Source organism: Hydra viridissima, unplaced genomic scaffold (genome assembly GCF_058129835.1).
Source record: "Hydra viridissima isolate aposymbiotic clone 2 unplaced genomic scaffold, HvirCarnegie_v1 scaffold_10, whole genome shotgun sequence".
NCBI classification, from domain to species: Eukaryota; Metazoa; Cnidaria; class Hydrozoa; order Anthoathecata; family Hydridae; genus Hydra; species Hydra viridissima.
Window position 1 is genome coordinate 11,659,758 of NW_028324309.1, and position 15,710 is coordinate 11,675,467.

General features: G+C 27.2%; 1 protein-coding gene across 4 annotated transcripts; it reads left to right on the forward strand.

Moving 5' to 3' along the window:
- Nucleotides 1-565: 565 nt before the first annotated feature.
- On the forward strand, nt 566-15,300 carry LOC145181151 (rab-like protein 6). Of its 4 annotated transcripts, XM_090099409.1 has the most exons (19): nt 566-725; nt 988-1,094; nt 4,043-4,070; nt 5,403-5,450; nt 5,551-5,597; nt 7,087-7,187; nt 7,959-8,022; nt 9,453-9,529; nt 9,722-9,827; nt 9,974-10,021; nt 10,688-10,743; nt 10,953-11,044; nt 11,291-11,491; nt 11,657-11,786; nt 11,873-12,425; nt 12,609-12,643; nt 12,721-12,800; nt 13,171-13,223; nt 14,908-15,300. In XM_090099409.1, the coding sequence occupies exons 1-19, from the start codon at nt 608-610 to the stop codon at nt 15,148-15,150; spliced, it is 2,187 nt and encodes a 728-aa protein (XP_089955535.1). In that variant the 5' UTR covers nt 566-607; the 3' UTR covers nt 15,151-15,300. The 4 variants fall into 4 exon arrangements, with proteins under 4 accessions (XP_089955535.1, XP_089955536.1, XP_089955537.1 ...); XM_090099410.1 differs by lacking the exons at nt 12,721-12,800; nt 13,171-13,223; nt 14,908-15,300 and having other exon boundaries at nt 12,599-12,643; XM_090099411.1 differs by lacking the exons at nt 566-725; nt 988-1,094; nt 4,043-4,070; ... (2 more) ...; nt 7,087-7,187; nt 7,959-8,022 and adding an exon at nt 8,077-8,248.
- Nucleotides 15,301-15,710: the final 410 nt, after the last annotated feature.

A 15,710-nucleotide genomic window follows, 5' to 3' on the forward strand; every position in this document is an offset into this window, starting at 1 on the left:
ATTTTACAATAAATTTATTAAATTTAAAACCAATTGGTGTGATTTTAGTAAATTGAAATCTGATTGGTGTGAATTTGGTAAATTTAAATCCAAATAGTGTGGTTTTTTATGCAACTAAACATGTGAATATTTATGCAATTAGACATGTGAATTTTAACAATTGGGGCTGTATTTTAAATATGATATTAGCATGTTTTTGAGAGTATTAAGAATTAGATAAAAGATAATTGATTTGTTAATCATTAGTATATTGAATATAGAGTTTCCAAACATTTAAATAGTTTTTTTTTTAAAAAAAAAAACAGCAGATAATTGTTTTTGAGAAATGTTAACAAAATTTATATGTTGTTTAAAGTTGATGTTTTTAATGAGTTCATTTTCTTCTGTATCAAAAGTATATAGCGAAAATTTACAGTCATAAAATGTAGGTGCCTGTTTTTCTCAAGAGAAAAATAGGCACCTACATTTTATGACTTTACTTTTAAAGTAGATATAGCAAAAGCTATCTAGAAAAAGTTATTATATATATATATATATATATATATATATATATATATATATATAATTACTTTTTTACATATACGAACATCTTAGACCAACATTAAATATGTTTTCTGCATTGAAGCGGTTCAGCCGCAAGCAGGAAGAAAAAGTTTTTCCCAGTGGAATTGCTCCTGTAGACCAAAAAATGCAGAAAAAGTATGCAAAGGGTGTACAGTATAATAGTAAGTTTTTAATGTTTTGTAATAATCTTTTATTTGGAAAAATTTCATACTAAATTCACAGTACATTTCATTTTAAAATCTTTGATTTATTACACAATACAATTCACAAGTGCATTCTATGTAAAATCTTGGATTTGTTGCACAATATAATACAGTTTCTGTATATTTTATAAAAAAAACTCTTAGAAATTATTATGCAATAAAGTAGTATGAAAAACAAAAATATATTTACAATATTGTAGGAATATACCCCTTTTTTTAGTGAAAATCATTATTAAAGGTGATCGTAATACTGGGAAGTCTGCACTCTTGCATCGCTTAACTGGTAGTGATTTTAAAGAAGAATATATACCTACACATGAAATACAGGTATTTTTTATTAAAAGCACGCTAATTTGTAGTGCTCTGCAAGTTTTAATGCATGCATTCATACCCATAATTTAAATAGTTTGAGAGAAGAATCATTGGGTTGAAGCAACAAACTACTATTGGTATTTAATTGTTTACAATACTGAAATATGTCTGTACAATTACTGTATTGATTCTAATTAATAATAGTTTTGTCAAATTTATTGACAATTTACTTGAAGATCATCATAAAATTTAGTTCTAATCTTTATTCAAATTTATATTTAGTCTAGCAAAGTGTGATTCAATTTAAAATAATTACTTTTAGCCAGTAATGCAGCATGAAGTTATTTTTAATTAGTATCACTGCAGTAACTGATTTGAAATATAGTTATAGAGTTTTACTTTCATAAATTCAACATATCTGTAACATTAATGTTACAATATGTTGAATATGATTTAAAAAAGCTGATATTTTTATTTTTACCAGAGGTACAAGTAAAATAAACTGTTTTATGTCTTTTAGCTAGTTGTTCAATCATTCTTCTTTAATAGCTGTTGACTCAAGCATGCTTTTTATTTCATTTTACAACATCTAAGGTCCTTATTTGTATTTTAAAACATCTAAGGTCCTTATTTGTATTTTAAAGTTTCTTTCATCACTAGTAGATTCTTATCAAACAGTTAAAGTTTTGATATAGAAGTTTGTTTTATATACTAATGATATTATTTATTTGTTTATATATATATATATATATATATATATATATATATATATATATATATATATATATATATATATATATATATATATATATATATATATATATATATATATAAATAAATGATGATGACAACGACGATGGTGATGGTGAAAAAATTGAGACCGCATTTTAAAAGACATACCTCCTTTATTTTTAAATCTTTTTTTCAAATTAAAAAAGTATTAAGTAGAGGATTTTTCAAACTTTAAAATTATATGTTTGTAAAATATATGTTTATTTATCTTCTATAACTCCATTTCTACAAATATTATCAATTCCACTTTTTATGGATCCCATAAGATCTTGTATATCAGTAAAGTCGATCTTTTTCAAACAATAATTTATTCTATTGCAAAGTTGATCAATAGTTTCTGCTTCCCAGTTGTTGTTTTTTTATACTTCTCTTTTCAATTCAGACCAAAAGTCTTCAATAGGCTTGCATTCAGTTAGATTGAGAGGGTTTTCTTTCTTTTCAGTTAAATTGATGTTATTTTACCTGAAATACTCCACTATAGTTTTTACGTTATGTGATGTTGCTAGGTCAGGCCAGAATATGTTATTGTCATCTAGATGGTTCACTTTGATGAAAGGAACAAGTCTCTTTATGATGCATTTGCTCAGGCATAATTCTTGGTTGATTGATTGGTGGTTTGACTTGGCTTATGCATAGCATGAAAATCTCAACATTTCCTAAGGTAAGAACTACTGCCAAAATGCAAAAAAATCCTAAAAAAATGTGCAAAACCTGATCAAAGGACTACCAGTTGGCAAAACAACAAAAAAAATACATCTCTGTTTACAAATTTTTATTGACTCTTGAAACCTTAAAAAATAGCTATTTAAACCAAATCTTTACATTATATTACCATTAAATAGCATCTGATTACAATTTAAGACATGATTTTGATTTTCTTAAAAGCTTCTATCCAAACAGTTTTAAGGATCTTGAAAAAATGATTGACAACTGGTGGGATGATAATAATGATATTTGTCAAACTTAATAACAATTTTGATGAGATCTTATTTGATGAGACAGTCCTACAAATGATTTTTACTACTCTTCAAAGGACTCTCCCCTCCATAACAATTCTTTCTTCAAAAAATATTGCAATTTTAGAAAACTTTCAAGAGATTTTTTCTTTTTGTGCCTCTGCAATTATTTTTATAAGATTTTTACAAATTGTTTCAAAACACCCCTAATCTGTTAAGATTGCTTTTCCTTGGAATGGCCCTCCAAACTTTTTAGCAGTCAGTTATCTTAGTTATCTAAATTTTTTAAGTCAATTATCTTAGTCAATATAAAAAACAATTGGTTTTCTCACAGTTTTTCTGTTTTAAGAGAAATATTTATCTTCTATCTAAGTATCTTTAGCTTTTTAACAATTTTTTAGGATTTTTTTGCATTTTGGCAGTAGTTCTTACCTTAGAAGATGCTGAGATTTTCATGCTATGCATAAACCAAGTCAAACCACGCTTTAAATAGCAAATCAATGTTTTGGTCTATAAAATGAAACAGTACATGCAGCAATTAAACAATTATAAAAAAAATTGTTAGTATTACATAGAAAAACACTCATGAAACCTTTATTTTGGAAATAGTAACCAAATATCACAGTAATTAGTAACATTTTGAGGTATAAGTAGAAAAACTAACAAAATTTAAACTAAAACTGCCATAAATACTTAACCAGTTAACCAATCTGACTGAAATTTTACCCAGAGTTTGGTGTTTTACCCAGAGTTTGGTGCACCAATTTTTATCAAATTATATAGAGTGGTTCTCATTCTACAGGTGTTTTTATTGGCACACTATGAAGTCAACATTTCACTCAATTTGAACATTCAAGTTAAATTATTTTCTGTGGACAAAACTAAAAGAATTCAAAATTTGTATCACATGGTACCTTGATGTGAATGCTATCACCCCATATAAATGGCGTTCTTGGGTCAGCTAGGTTGGCATTATCATGATCCATGATAAATTTAATCTATGCAACTAATAGAATTATTACATGTAAATTTAAATTGAATATAGTTTCATTTTTTTGTCATCACCCATTATTAAATGAATGATTAAGTATTACATAAATAGTTAAGACTAAACTCATGCAAGGATAAAAGATTTTCAAATGAGAAGCTTAAGTTAGTATAAATTTAAGCCCTAGAATAGAAAATAGTTTGTCATTTTCTGTATGTTAACTTTAGGTTGCTAATGTGAACTGGAATTATCGAGGTAAAGGTTTTATTACTATTTTTTTTTTGTCACTATCTGTAGGATTACTATTTTTTCATATATGTAAAAAAAGGTAAACTAAATGTTAAGAAAATATACACACCAAAAGATTTTTTAGTTTCTTAAAATAAACTTTAATGGTTAACTTTTTTATAAATGTTAAACCAAAGTTGATAGCTGTCTATTATATTTCTAAATACAGAGGAGAAGCAGATTTAAATTCACAAAGCATGATAAGTTTGCTAAAAAAGTTTGCAAACTTATCATTTTTTGTGAATTTAAAAATTGCAGTTGTGGCAAAAAATCAGATCAATATAATGGTGAGTCCATACTTACTGGTCAAATATATGTTAAACAGTGCTTAAACAAATTTTTTTTTGCCTCATCGAATCACAATTATAAGGGTCTGTGTTCTGGCCTGGTTTGGCTTCAAGTCGTTATGATAAGCTCAATATGAAATGGTATGAACAAAAGCCACCAAAATAAAAGGCCACCAAAATAAAAAGCCACCAAAATAAAAGGCCACCAAAGTAAAAATTCAAATTTTTGTTAAATGTTCACAGGAATAAATTAAATTCTTTGAAATATTTTATCTTCATATGTTGGTTTATTAGAATTACTATTTAGTTTTAAATAAAAATTAATAGCTACTTTTTTAAAGTAGTTTTTCTACTGTCACATTTATTTCATTTACACACTTTAAAAAGCACACATAAGAAAAAATATCCAGGACATTGAATTTTTTTATTTGTAGTTGTAGGTCACAAAAATTGTTTTTTGTCATTTCAACAACAACAAAAAATATATATATAGTATCAAACTATTACATCTTACATTGAAAAGTTTTTAGGTTGACTGCATCTGTAATAAATTGCAATAGCAAAAAATTCAGTCCACTTCTAATTGAGTTGCTGTTGAACAAAACATTCTTATGTATTGTGATAACTAAAAAAAACGGTAGTGCAAAAGAAGTGAAAATAATTATCTTTTTTTTTATTTCCTAATCTCAATTCACCTCTTGTGGTGGAGCAAGATAACATTTTCGAGGAACAAAATCCAAATTTCTGAGTGGTTGAACTCAATACTGGGTATTATATAAGCTTGTAAAAATTTCAAACATTAAAACAATATGGAACATCGCATTTCTAAACTTTTGAACGCATCACACCATGTGTGATTGTGAAATTGCAGTACTGCTTTTTTTACTGAAGTTTGCAGAGGTTTACTAAACCTTTGCAAATTTCAGTAAAAAAAAGTGTAATATGACCTTGAATAATACCACAAAGCTGAAATTGTTCTTTTAGTGCTGAGTTTATTTTTATTTTTTTTCAGGTGCAGAGGATGTTGTTAAAGTAGAAGTTTGGGATATTGTTGATAAAAGTAGATTGTTTTAGCAAAGTATTATCCATGTGATATTTTTTTAAAATCTTTTATGTAGCATTTTTTTAATTATTTAACTGTATGAATAAAATCAATTTAGGTCAAAAGAAAAAGAATCCATCTGATGGCTTGAAAATTCAAAATGAGGTATTATTTTTATACTTGCAATTGATTGGCAAGTAACAATTTTTGCTGTTGTTAAAATTTATTTTTTATGACGAATTTAATGTAAATATATGAAGGTAGAAGTACAGTTTAAATTCATGTCTACTACCATGTGGTACAACCAATTGGGGGAGTACTACACACTAGGGTGGTTTAAAAATATTTTAAAATTAGGTTTGCCTGAGTTACAAATCAATGTCTGATAATAAAAAAAAAAACTTTTTTTTTTTCAATTTAGATGAGTTCTTCAGGTTGCTCTTTGCCCTAAAAAATGAAATTTTTACCCAAAATAGTCTAAAATGCTGTCTATTGTGAAAATATGTGAGCGCAAGTCAAATATGTTAAAAATACAAATAAATGCAAATATTTGCTACTAATTTATCCACGTTTTAATTTATCTGTTATTGACATCAAATGTAGAGAATTCTAATAATTAAAATGACTTTGAAAGAAATAGTAAAATCATTAAAAGTACAAATTAAAAAAAGTAAAACCTTAAACAAATTTATCGAAAGCATATAGTAGCAAGCATAGGTTAGATGTTGGGCAAGGCCCCCCTCTTTCCTATTGATAGTGGGGCTCACCCAACATCGAATTTTTAATAAATACTGTACTTGGTTTCCTTATTTTTCAGTGTCATAAACATTTTTACAGTTGGTTGTGGTATTTGCTGTAATTTAAACTATGTAATAAATATGCTGTTGCTATGAGCAATAGATTAGCATTGATGTCCTCAACAGCATATGCCATGAAAAAAGAAACCAATTTTTCTTGTATTTCCTTTCTTTTTTTGTAAAAAGTAACATTTATTTTTATGTTTTATTGTGAATTTTATGTTTAGAAGTCACTTTTGTAAGAAGTTAAGTAGCATCAAAATTTTATTAAACTAAAAAGAATATGAACATTAAAATGAGTTGGTTTTTTTTTTTTTGAAATTCAATCCCATGAAGAAACCTGAAGAAATCATGATAACTTGAAGAAAAAAAATCACTTTCATATTCAACTATAGCAACTATCAGTGTATATGCAACTATTTGTGTCTCAGGCAATTTGAATTTAAAACTTTCTTTTTTTTTGCTATGAAAATCGCTCCACCCTACTATACATGACCACAACACAAAGGATTGTTTTTAATAAAAGAACAGTCTCAACTTAAAACTGAATCAGAAATCTAGTGAACTTAGAATAAGCTTAAGATTGTTAGAAACTGACCAACCAATGTTCAGCAAGTTTTAGTATTGGTGTTATTTGAAATGCAACTTATAACTTAGTTTATGGAGCAAGAAATGCTCTAACATACCTATGAAATGTTTTTTTAATTATTAATGCAAACAAGTGTTATTTTTAAAAAGTAAACACACTTGAAGAAGTTGTAAATTTTAAACATATAATACACCGAGCTAGCATCTAGCTTAAAATCTGAATAGCATTTGTTTAAGGCACTGACTAACCATTGTTCTAAATTCTTTAGCCTGTGAATCCAGCTGATGGTATGGTGTTAGATGCTGAGTTTGTCAATGTTTATAAAGGAACACATGGAGTAATTATTATCTTTGATATAACAAAAGCCTGGTAAGATTTAATTTGTTTCTGATCTTTTATGATGTGTAACAAACAAAGATAATTGTTCAAATACCAATTGTTTGAAATTATAACTTTTTGATCAAAAATGCTGTCTAAATTTTAAAAATTTGCTGTTTTATGTATTGATAATTTTTTTTTTGTTTATTTGATATATATATCAATTACTAGAAATTTATGAAAAAGAGGTGTTATTATAAGACTTAACCATAATGACAAAAGTTTTAAGGAAATCATTTTTTCACCTCACTGCACACTTGGAACTAACACTTTGTTCTATATCATTGATTTATTCTTGCAATATGTGTTTTATCCAAAAATTTCATAAATTTTAAGCATAAATAGGTTCTAATAAATTTATGTAAATGAAAAGGAGTTATTTAACAAATAAGTTTCAAAATGCAAAATTAAACAAAATAGCCATTTGAAAAGCCTTTAATTTGAAATAAATCTTTGTATACTAGCTGTTTTATGTTTTAATAAACTTTATTCCTAAAACAATAGTTGCTTAAAACATTTACTTCATATATGAAAGTAAGTTTTTTGTTGGGGTGTTGTTTTAAAAGTAGTTTTCAATTTGAAAATTATGTAATTTAAAATATAACTTAAGAACTAAACAAATGGTGTTTGAATAATTAATTCTGCATTTTCTCATCTTTTTTATTCATGGATTAAGATTGTAGCAGTGAAAAATTAGTAGAAGATGTAATAGCAGCAGCAGTAGTACTAGATATTAGTAACAAGTTTTTAAATACTATCTAGGACTTGGCAGTATGCCCAGAAGGAACTAGATAAAATCCCTATGCATATACCTGTGCTTATATTGGTGAGATGAATATTTTTTTTACAGTAATCTTTTGTATTTTTTGTTTAAGAGTTGCATCATTTAAATTGCATTTCAATAAAAATGTATGGCGATAGCAATCTTAAGTTGAATCATTTGCCTGAGCCAATAGCTGCACTTCCATATAATCCATTTTCAAACCTCACTATGAGTGCTTTATGGAGTATAAGTCACAAGCACCTGGTGGGTGCTGGGCTAGTATAGGCAAGTAAGTAATTGTTAAAAAAATTTGGAATATAAAAGTAAACTTGTCCTATTTATTTGTATGCACACATCCTACACCTTTTAAGTTTATCGTTATCATCAAAGTTTTCTGTAGCATAATCATAACTACTATGCACTAAATTATCAATTTGAAGCTGAAATCTGCCTTCTACACACAGAAGTTTTATTCAAAAAGAGATTTATTGCACAGGTGTCAAAGAGTTTTATCACATTTTTGAATGAACCATTAAAAGATGTTGCAAAATATAAATATTTTCTGTTGCTGTTTTATCTTAAAATCTACATGATTAAGATAAACTGTAGAATATCTTTTATAGACTTATACAATTGATTTATAATTTGATGGCTTAATCTTAACATGCTTTTTTTTTCATTTGTTTTTTTGTAAAATACGAGTAGTACAAAAATAAAACATTTTTATTCCAAGTCTTAGAATAAAAATGTTTTATTCAGCTGTCTATTGATGTTTTTGATTGTCTGACGGATGCAAGCTGTTTTCCTTAAGTTTCAAAAAGAAGATGGTGGTGTTGTAGTAACTTTTATGTCTTAAAATATAAAACCAAAATCTTAAAATATAAAACCAAATCCAAAAAAAATAAAATATAAAACCAAAATTACATCATGATGCAAAAAGTAGATACTGTATATATGAGTGTGTTATTCTAGACTTTAAGCCCTTTAGAGTTGGTCAAAATATTCTTTAAGAACGTAAGAAGATGAAAATATTAATCTGTGGAAAATGTACCTTGAAAAATGTATTGGTTACAAAACACTAAACTTAAACTACTTTTTTCAATGAAAAATTGAAGGTCAACTTTCACTCCACTACACATTATAATTGAAAACTTTTTATTCAGATTCTTCTTTACAAACTACTTAATGGTAATAAAATCTTTCTAAATGTTTAATCATTATGTAAGGTCACATGTTATATTTTGTTAAAACTTGTATAAAATATCAAATATGGCTCCAAAATAAATACAAATCATAGCTGTTTTAACACTTCAATAAAAATAGTTTGCTTAATTCTTAAATCACTTTGAAGTGGAAGCCTTGAAAACAATCCATAAAGATTTTTCAATGCAGTTTTTGTGTTTGATTTGTCAGTAAGCATCCTTGAAAGAGACTAGTTAGACATAAACGTTTCTATGGCAACAGTTTTGGCAATAAAGTATTTCTTTATGTAGGCTAATTTCCACGATATGCACGAGCACAAAGTTTTGCAAACCGATGAAGTTATTGCTTTTATTGAACATTATGAAAGGTTTAAAGAATTTTGTTTACAGTATTTATTTTTTTTTTACTTAATGTTCTTATCTTCTTTAGAAAAAATCTAATTGACAATGAAGAGTTTAAATTTTGCCATATTCTCTCCCTCATTAAAATACCATGAAAGACTTCAATGTTTACAATGAGTATGGCCTAAGTACCTTTAAATTAGTTAACATTCATTTAGGCCAAGTGGCTCTGCTGAGATTTATTTCAGTGAATGCTCTGTAAAAGAAGGATTTGGTTTGACTTTTATCTACAAGTTTCTGAACATGCCATTTTTAATTCTCCAAGTAAGCTTTTAATATTTAATCAGTATGTTTTTTTTCATTAGTATAAAAATTGGCAGAGTTTGTAGTCATTTTAGGATTTTTTGCTGTATTGCAATAAATTGTTTGTATATTTTAAAGAGATAATCATCAGTATTTCAATTGCTTAGAGAGAGACTCTATTGCGCCAGCTTGAAGCAAATACACTCGAAATTGAGGTAATCATTAAAAACAATGCTGACAGTGAATTTAATTTAAATCTTTTAGTTGAAATGATTTTTAAACTTTTTTTTTGTGTGTGTTTACAACAATTGAGTATAATTCTTTTGTATGTTTATGATCAACCAAGTATTATGTATTTATTGTATGCTAATTCCATCTGATATTAAACAAATTTTTATTTTGTGCACTCTCATAAAGTATCAATTGTTATTTTTTTCATTGTGCATAATTTCATATCAGACTTTGATTAATAAGTTGCACTCAATCTCACATAAGATATTCTTTTCCATGAACTTAAGCAATATTTAAATAACAAAGTAATTAATTATTTGATAATCAATTAAAGTAATAAGTAATAACAAGCAGTTATAATTCTAGTTAATGTAGTTTGAGTTTTTTATCTTAATATGGCAAGAAATTGAAATTATCATAAACCCTTATGTACCATTAAGCACTAAATTTCAAAATAGGTTAGTAATGCTAACTTGAACATTGGTGCAGAAAATAGTAATATGATGTTAGTCTTATTTGGTCAAATGAGTGCCATTATTTAAGGCATGGCAAACTCTACTGGATGGCAATCTCTCTCAGAATTACCCTACTTGTAATGAATTGTTTCTATATTTTTCCTTTGATGTCTTGAATACACCTTTGCTTTATAGGAAACAAGAGAGGCACTTTGTATTGATTCTTCATCAGCTGAGCAGTCTTATGACCAGTAAGCAATTACTTTTTATGTGCAGGACTTTAGAACATAATTTGTGTTGTACAAATTTAAAGGAAAGACTTTTTCTATATATAATTAGATATATTTTTACATCTCTACTAGATATCAGTTTTTCTGTTTGTTTGTTTTTTTGTTTGTTTATTTTTTTTTGGTTTTTGAGCACTTACATTTTTTAAATTAAAATTATAATTTTTATTTAGGTTTAAGTTAATGTTTTCACAAAAGATCAACCCTGAAATACCAGCTGATTCAAAATATGTTTCTTCAAGTGACTTGAGTAAAGTCAATGAAGGTTCATTCAATCATTTTTTTATATTGTTTTTTAATTCTCATGTCTTATTTCTTAATAACTGTTATCAGAAGTTTCAAACTGTATATTTTGCATTTGTTCTGGATTTGGTTTGTGATTTAAACAGTGTTGACGCATGTTTTTAAATTCCACAGCTTGGTTAATATTTTTTAGGATAAAATTTTAAAATTGTAGAAGTATATTATTAAAAGTATGTGTTTTCTTGTAATGCTGTTAATGGTTACATAGGAACCAAAGAAGATGCAGTAAAGTTGAAAGCACAAACATCTCATAGCTCCAATACAACCAAGCAGTTACCTGTGGCAACAGTGTCTCCAACAGTATATTCTACTAAACCAGAAACAGATAAAGTAAATACAGAGCCGTTGAAGCCTAGTCGCTTTCAAATTTATAAATCAAAGTTGTTTGGTGGTGAGGTAGAACCTAAAGGTAATTATAAAGTAGAAGTTTTGTATTTTTTAAAATAACCTAAAGTATTAATTTTTGTCTTTACTTGGAAGCAAATACTAAAAGTTTAAGCTTTATGCATTTTAGCAAATTTTTCTTTGGTTCTCCTGCATAATAATAAAAAGTTAAAAAGATGATATTTTATAGAATCTAGTGATAATCTTAAACAAGAAGTAGCGGTAAATAATGTTGATGAGTTTGTCCCTGATCAATTGGATAGTGAATTTCTAAATGCCCCTGCAACAGTTCCACCAGAAAAGAAACATAATTTAACAAGGTGTTAAAAGTTTTCCTTTGTTTTGTTTTTTTCTGCTTTTGAGAGACTGTGTGAGTTTTACTATTGCTCTTTATTTTTATTGCTAGCGGTAATGTGAGTGATGATAGTGAGGATGATGACAATGATGAAAACCCAATTATAGCTTGCTATGAGGACCTGGAATCTGATGCTAGTGATAATGTTGCTTTTGACAAACCAGATTCTGGTGAAGAATTTGATGACCTTAGTGACAATGAAAAGCCAGTAATAAAGGAGTCTGAAGTTTCCATTTTTAAGCAAGTTAAGTCAAACAAACTGAAAGATAATTCAAATAATAAAGATACATACAAATCAGATTATCCAAACACAAAAACTGATTTATCATATGAATATGATGAGATTGGAATTCCTGATGATGAGCGGGAGCTGCATGATGAACTAAATTTAAGTGTATCTAAAACGATAGAATCAATTAACTCTCAAAGTCTGAATTCAAATATTTTAAGTAAAAAAGATCAAGAAATAATAAAAGAAACTTCTGACCACATTGAAAACATTGAAAACAGTGATACAGAAGATAATGCATATGAAATAGCTGCAACTATTGAAGAAGACTGGATGCAAGATAGTGCAAATGAAAGTGATTCTAAAGATGAAAAAGTGAGCATTTACTACTTAAAGATTTCAATTTCCTGTCAATTACATTTTTTTTGTTTGTTTATTTCTTGTTTTGTGAGAGAAAATTTAATTTTATTATTCTAGAAAATTAGGTATTAACCTTTATTTTTCCTTAAACATAAATCAGTAGTTTTTATTTAATTTTTAATTTAAAGCTGCTTTTAGGGAAAGAATTTCAAGAATGCTACTGTAAATGAAAAGTAAGTAAAGCATTAAATAAATTTATAAAAACTAATCTTTAAATGAAGTTTTTCAATATATTTAAATGTTATTTCAGGAAAACCACTTTGATCAACTTTGATGTAGATGATTTAGAGGTTTTTATGCAGAGCCAATTGCAAAAAACACTTCCAAAAGGTAGAATTTTTACAAAATCATAATAAAAGCATTTATTTAACATTTATAATTTTCTACTTATTTGTTTAAGTTACAACTTAAAAATATTTGTAAAATTCAACAATTAGTTACATGTAGAAAAGTTGGGCGTTAAAAACAGACACCAACTCAATTTTTGTATGTCTAACTTCTCTATATATAACTTACGCTGTGCATACAATATTAATGCACACTACTTATACTATTTTTTTAATTTGAAATGAATTTTGTAATATCATGATCAAAACTTCATAGATTTTCAACAGCTTCATTCCAGCTACACAACTCTGATTTCCCTGGTCAAAGTTTAAAAAAAAATCAGTTCAAAAGTTTGTTATATTCTTTTTATTAGTTGAGGAAGTTTCAAAGGTCAAAGAAACCAAGAAAAAGAAAAAAACTGTGCAGGTACTTGTTTAACCAGTTAAGCCTGTTTAACTAGTTTTGTTCCAATAAAACGACATTGGATCTAATATACCTTTTTTTTAGTGTTATGATAAGAAAAAAAAATCAAAAAATCAAAAAATATCATTTGCAAAAAATTTGCAGTTGTGCAAAAATAATAAGTTGATTAATAAATAGTAGTAATCACACTAATTCTGTAACTTTATATAAAAAGTGTGACCCTTTTATATGCTTTGATATACACACACACAGATAAACTTTTAAATGCTTTGATATACACACACAGATAAACTTTTAAATGCTTTGATATACACACACAGATAAACTTTCGTCTTCTGATTTCATTTCATCAAGAAAAAAATTTGTAAACACCAAAGATTGGAATTAAATATATATACCAAAGTAATATTTAGATGAAATAATTTTTTGCAAGTTATAAATAATTTTTTGCAAGTATTTACATTTATATACTATTTAGACTTAAACATTCACTTCATAGTGACATAGCGCTTACATAAAACTTATATGATGGCTTGAACAAATTTTACACATTGTAGATAGAAAATTAAATTAGTGTATATATGTATTGTTTAATTTTCTATTGGGATTTGTTGATTTGAAGTTAATTAGATTTTTTTTGCTTAATCAAAAATTTTAAGCAAACCTAGTTTTCTTTCTCATGCTTCTTATGATGATAGCTCCTTGCGGTTCTAAATGTCATGTCATTTAATGGAAGCTATATATGGTTAAACAAACAGCTGTCATTTTTTGACTTAAAATTGATCAAAAATTTAAAATTTGGGATTTCTAATGACAAACAAATCATTTACTTTGATGACGTTTTTTGTTGAGAAATAGTTTCCTCTTTTTGCCTCTACTCTTTTTTTGGCTTTCAATACAATTTTCAATCATTTGTGATACTCTTTTTTGGCTTTCAATACAATTTTCAATCATTTGTGATACTCTTTTGCAACTCGCGATTAAAAGGTCACGGTTGAGGAAAAGTTTCATTCTAACAATTGTTTCTTTCGCTTAAAATGAAAATTTTAAATTGATTTAGCCGTATTTTTGAATTATTTTTTGTGTCAATTTTTTTTTACTGGTTTTTGAGAATTTTAACTAAAATTTTGAGAGGACGTTGAAGGACGTTCGTTTAGGTAACTTGATTCCAGACTGCTCGAGTTAGTAAATAATTGCATCATTGGATATTAATCGGTTTTCGAGTATTATTTTGTTTTGTATTCTTTGACGAAGTGTTGTTAAGGTTTTTCTTTTTTACCACAAAACTACAAAAAAATTATCTTATTTTTTAAAAACGTAAGCGTAAAATGCACACCTGCAAAACCTTTGTAAGTTGCAAAATGGCTGGCAGGTAAGGTTTAGCCGCCAACAACATGAACAAATTTATCAATTATTTTGTGACCAAAAGATTTAAGGCTTTAAATAATAAAAAAGTAAAAACAAAAAGAAATAAGATTAAATTTTGTTAATTTTGTAAGATGGTCATAGTAAATTGTTACGCAGCCTAAGTGCGTTTCGTTATTGTCTTAAGATGTCTACTGTTATCTGTTTTGTATATTAGTGAATATTTTGTAAATTTTTGTCGATTGTATTTTTGTGAAAAAAGTTCTCTTAAAGGGAAATACACATGCTTAAGTCATTATCATAACTTTTTACGTTCATTCAGACAGGCGAAACAGTTGAAAAAGTTAAACGAAAAAAGAAGCCGAGAGCAAACGAGTTGAAAAACGAGGAAGCAACAAATGGTACTAACACAAGTAAATCTAAATACACGGACACTGTTAAAAATAGCGAAGCATTAAACACTGTGAAGAAAACAAAATCTTCCGGTGAGAAAAAGAAAAAGACAAAATCATCAAAAGCCAACCGGACTTCTGAAGATGCTCTTGATTCTTTTTTTGCCACTTGAGGCATTTTCTTGCGCCTTTCACTTACTATTTTCTTACAATTTCCGCCTTTTTCCTTTCGAGCAAGATATCAACAGCAGACGTTTCACAAAAATGAGATCATTTTGATTATCAAGTTGCTTTAAAATGCAATAACAAGTTTTTTCTTGTAATTAGTGATTATTATTTTCATATAACAAAAAAAATCGTTCTAATGTACTAATTGTAGTTACCCGAGCGTCTTGAAATCTTTTTTATTTGATAAGTTTCAGAAAATTTTAGTTTGTCTATGCAAGACACGTTTTGATTGAACTCTTTTAAAGTTATTTCACGTTACATTTCGGGTTCAAGAATTACGGCAGGCAAAAAATACTTGATTGTTAATGTTCGGGGTTGTATGTCTTTAAAACCGAGGCTTTTTACCTAATATCTTGTTCTAAATCATATGAACAATCAAACTCGACAAAATGCTCAATTTAAGACCAACTTACTCATCTGTATTTTGCCTTGAAAATATACGAAGAATGTGTTGGTATGATTATGGCTTGGATTCCATCTGTTTAGTGCATTATTCTTCCGAAAG

Bases quoted from the DNA above. Each gene is read 5' to 3' on its own strand.
- LOC145181151 (XM_090099409.1), top strand. From the start codon at position 608: ATGTTTTCTGCATTGAAGCGGTTCAGCCGCAAGCAGGAAGAAAAAGTT. The intron at 7,188-7,958 runs GTAAGATTTAAT...AATACTATCTAG, and splicing joins TTTGATATAACAAAAGCCTG to GACTTGGCAGTATGCCCAGA. The intron at 9,530-9,721 runs GTTTAAAGAATT...ACATTCATTTAG, and splicing joins TTTATTGAACATTATGAAAG to GCCAAGTGGCTCTGCTGAGA.